The 4,272-nt window shown below is 50.4% G+C and overlaps 1 protein-coding gene across 1 annotated transcript; it reads left to right on the forward strand.

The window, feature by feature from the left end:
- The first annotated feature begins 1,968 nt into the window (after positions 1–1,968).
- LOC123412958 (chaperone protein ClpB1-like) lies at positions 1,969–3,980 on the forward strand. Its single transcript, XM_045105912.1, has 6 exons — positions 1,969–2,383; positions 2,469–2,569; positions 2,680–3,017; positions 3,108–3,378; positions 3,454–3,651; positions 3,780–3,980. The coding sequence occupies exons 1-6, from the start codon at positions 1,969–1,971 to the stop codon at positions 3,978–3,980; spliced, it is 1,524 nt and encodes a 507-aa protein (XP_044961847.1).
- The last annotated feature ends 292 nt before the right edge of the window (positions 3,981–4,272 follow it).

The following is a 4,272-nucleotide window of genomic DNA, read 5'->3' on the forward strand; positions in this document are numbered from 1 at the left end:
GATGTGCCCTGCATACTTGTTGCAGTTGTAGCACTTGACTTGCGACATATCGCGGTCTGAGCGACCCTTGCCGTTCTGCTGCTTGCCCTGACCCTTCTTGTCGCTCCCGCCGCCGGAGTTGGAGCCCTGCTCCTTCATCTTCTTCCCGCGCGCGATCCATTCTTCCTCTGGGAGGAGGAGATGGGATCCCATTCCCTCCGACGAGCCGCCCCCGTACCGCTTTTCAGCAGAGGTGAGATGGCCGATCAGCTCCTCCACAGACAGCTCCTCGAGGTCGAGCAGCGTCTCGACCGAGCAGGCTATCTGTGAGTATTTAGGGGGAACTGCATTTAGGATTTTTTCTACGATTTTTACCTCCTCCACTTTGTCTCCCAGGGATCATAGATTGTTGGCGACGTTCGTGGCGTGGATGGCGAAGCTGTCGAGCGTCTCGCCGTCCTTGAACGCGAGCGCTTCGAACTCCCTGCGGAGGCGCTGTGCCGTCGCGTTGCGCGCGCGGTGCACCCCCATCTTCATCAGCTTGACAGCCTCCCACGCCTCGGCGGAGGTGGCCTTGGAGGCGAGGATAGGGACCAGCTCCGGTGGCACTGCTCGGATCAATGCCGACAGGGCCGCCATGTCCCCGCGATCTCCCGGCTCTCCCATGCCGGACATGGCCTCCCAGAGGCCTTGCGCGCGCATGTTGATTTTCATCACCTGTGCCCACTCGATGTAATTTGTCGACGTCAGTGTGGGGTAGACGATGTGGGAGCTTGCGCCGGCGTCGCGGATCACGCGCTTGTGGACGACGACCTCGCTGCCGCCCCTCCGAATCACGCTCCTTTCGCGTGGTTGCGGCGACGGCGTTGGCGACCGCGACCTTGTTGGCGACTTGCGCCCCCCCCCCCTTCTCCACTGCCTCTCCGTCCTTGTTGCTGCTGGCCATGGCGCTCCCGAACGCTAGCTCTGATACCAATTGTCAGCCGGCGACAACAACTTTGCTCTGAATTCGGATAGGGAGAGAGAGGTGGTTTGTGTTGCGAAAACTTGCAACTTTTCTGTTCTTCTTCTTCGTTATTTATGCTGTTGAATACAAGGGAAATCGGGTCGTGATCCGAGCTTCTCGGCATGCCATCTCATGCCCGCTCGCCACTTCCCACGACGCCGCCACGCTCGCTTGAGCTTGTTTCATCCCACGATGCGCACATGGCGGCTGAACTATCTAACTAACTTGGCAAGCAAGCTGACTAACTAACCTAGCGAAAGCAATGGATCAGCTATTGCACAAACAGGCTCATCCAGCAGCTGCTTTATTTTCTCTAACTGAAACCTAAACTGACAGCTAAACAGGTGCAGGTTTATAGAGACAACACGCCCCAGGTCCAGACGAGCCCACTAGCGAGCCTGAACCCCAGACCCATCGGCTCCACTCCCCAGCACCGATCAAACTAATGCATCCTTTCTGGCGCTTCTGTACGTCTACCCTATCAGAATCCAGGTCGTTTGGAGTCGTGTGCATGTACGTCTACCCTATCTGTCTAGTCTAGGCGTAGGGTGCAATAGCCAATATATATATATATCGATGGAATCCAACAGAAGGGTTCTTCTTCCGCGTGCGGCAGCTCGATCTTCTTCTTGGGCACGTCAAGCATGTTGCGGAAGGACGAGGTGGCCGCGATCCTTTCTGGCGCTGCTTTCGTGTGGGCAGCGTGGAAGTTATACAACGTCGACGCCGATCTGTTGCCTCATCTCCCCTACAGACTCACCATCATGGACGCCGGCAGTGTTGATCCGGTCATCGGCCGCGACAACGAGATCGACCGCCTCATCTGCATCCTCTGCCGCCGGACCAAGAACTGCGCCGCGCTCGTCGGAGCCGCTGGAGTCGGCAAGACGGCCATCGTCGAGGGCCTCGCCAGACGCATCGCCGCCGGGACGGTCCCCGACCTTCTCGTTGGGGCGCGCGTCGCGGTGCTCGATGTCGGGGCGATGATCGCTGGGACCACGTTGCGCGGCATGTTCGAGCAGCGCTTGAAGGAGGCAATCAAGCAGGCAGAGGACCAAGACGGTAAACTGATCCTCTTCATCGACGAGATGCATATGCTTATTGGCGCAGGCGACCGAATGGGCAGCGCTGACGCTGCTAACATCCTCAAGCCGGCGTTGGCCCGAGGTCGCCTCCGTTGCGTGGGTGCTACCACCTCTCAGGAGTATTACAAGTACATTGAGCGGGATGGCGCGCTTGAGCGGCGCTTCCAGAAGGTTGAAGTCGGAGAGCCGAGCATGCAAGCCACCCTCGTCATCCTGCGTGGACTCAAGCACAAGTACCAAGAGCACCATGGCTTGAACATCGATGACGAGGCACTTGTTGCTGCTGTCGAGCTCGCTGCCCATTATATTACAGGTATATGCTCGTGAAATCGTCCAGAGTTACTCTTTTAAAATTGGTGCATCTTGAAGAAAATTGTGGACCTTTTTTTTTGTTCCAGGTCGCAAGTTCCCTGACAAAGCAATTGATCTCATGGATGAGGCATGCACTATGGTAAAGTTGGGTGTCAGCAAACAAAGAGAAACAAATGCACCGGGGGAGGTACTCGTTGGTCCAGCTCATATCACACAGGTCATTCCTAATCACTGCCTCTACTATTTCATTATTATTATGCTGTTGATTAGTTACCATTTTTCTAATATTGTTTCAAGATTGTGAGCCGGTGGACTGGAATTCCTATCACTACACTTGGTCAAGAGGAGGAAAAGCTGACCCATCTAATAGACAGACTTCATGAGCGAGTTGTTGGTCAGAATGAAGCGGTTACCATGGTTGCACAAGCAGTGCTACGTTCTAGGGTCGGCATTGATAAATCTGGTCAACCCATATGTTCTTTCCTCTTTTTGGGCTCCATGGGTGTTGGAAAGACAACACTTGCTAAAGCTCTTGCCGATAAGCTATTTAATAATGAGAAAATGTTAGTTCGTTTTGATATGTCTGAATATGCTGAGAGTGGATCTTTGTCACGTCTCATTGGAGGACCTCGAAGGTTTGACTTGTACACTATTTTTCGCAAGTGTGTTTCTTTTTTACGCTTCATCGACCATCGTGTCTCACCTTTCCATTTGACTTCCTAAAGCTATGAAGAAGAGGGACAACTCACTGAGATAGTCAGGCGCCAGCCATATAGTGTCATCCTCTTTGAGGAGGTGGATAAGGCAAATCCTTCGATACTCAAAGTTTTTGTTCAACTCCTCAATGATGGTATGCTCGTTGATGGCAAAGGACGAGACGTGGATTTTAAGAATACAATCATTATTATGAGTTCAAATCTAGGATCAGGGCACCTATCAGCTGAAGTGGTAGGAGAAAACGCAATGGAAAATGCACGCGATCTTCTCATGAAACAGGTCTGTGAATCAATCCTAGTCTTTCCCTTGTAATGTCCTCAATGATTGGTCGTCATATAATGCTTGTTCATGCAGGCTAGGAAACATTTCAAGCCTGATCTTATCAACAGACTGAGCGAAATTGCGATATTTGAGCCGCTTTCATGCAACGAACTGAGGAAAATTGTGATGATCCAAATGAAGAGTATCATCGCTATGATGGCTAATAAGTGTGTTTCTCTAACTGTGGCGAATGCTGCCTTGGAAGTCATTTTGTCCGAAACACATGACGTGGTAAGCATAAATTTTTACCACAATCACTAGACGAGAAAGATCTAATATATAGTTTAACTGAAAATTAGTTAATTTGAGCATTTATCTCTATGGCTTGTAACACGTGCATCCATCTTGAATGCACACAGGTGCACGGTGCGAGGCCTATAAAGATGTGGGTACAAAAGCATGTGACGACAATTCTTTCAAATATGTTCGTCAATGGAGAAGCATGTAAAGGTTCAACGGTCTCCATAGATTCTAGTGACGATAAGAGGCGGTTGAAGTTCCAAGTATTGAAGAAGCAGGAGATGGCAGATCCATTAGGCCTGCTACAAGTCATGTTGTAAACGTCACTCCTAGAACAATATAAGTTGAAAAACAAGGTAGACTTGAAAACACTTATAGTTTTGCAATTTTTTTGCTATAATCTATACCAACCTACTTTTATTTTACTAATACAGGATGATACGCTTTCTCCATTATTCGGTCTGTCCGTGTATATTATAAGGGCCTTGTAACGCGTCCGCCGGCCGATTTTTTCAAAAGATCGGTCGGGGCGCTAGCCACCAGATCTAGTGTTAAAAAGTGGTTGACAGGTCTTTTGCAACATAAATTATGTTGCAAAAAAAATTATAACAG

Source organism: Hordeum vulgare, chromosome 7H (genome assembly GCF_904849725.1).
Source record: "Hordeum vulgare subsp. vulgare chromosome 7H, MorexV3_pseudomolecules_assembly, whole genome shotgun sequence".
NCBI lineage: Eukaryota > Viridiplantae > Streptophyta > Magnoliopsida > Poales > Poaceae > Hordeum > Hordeum vulgare.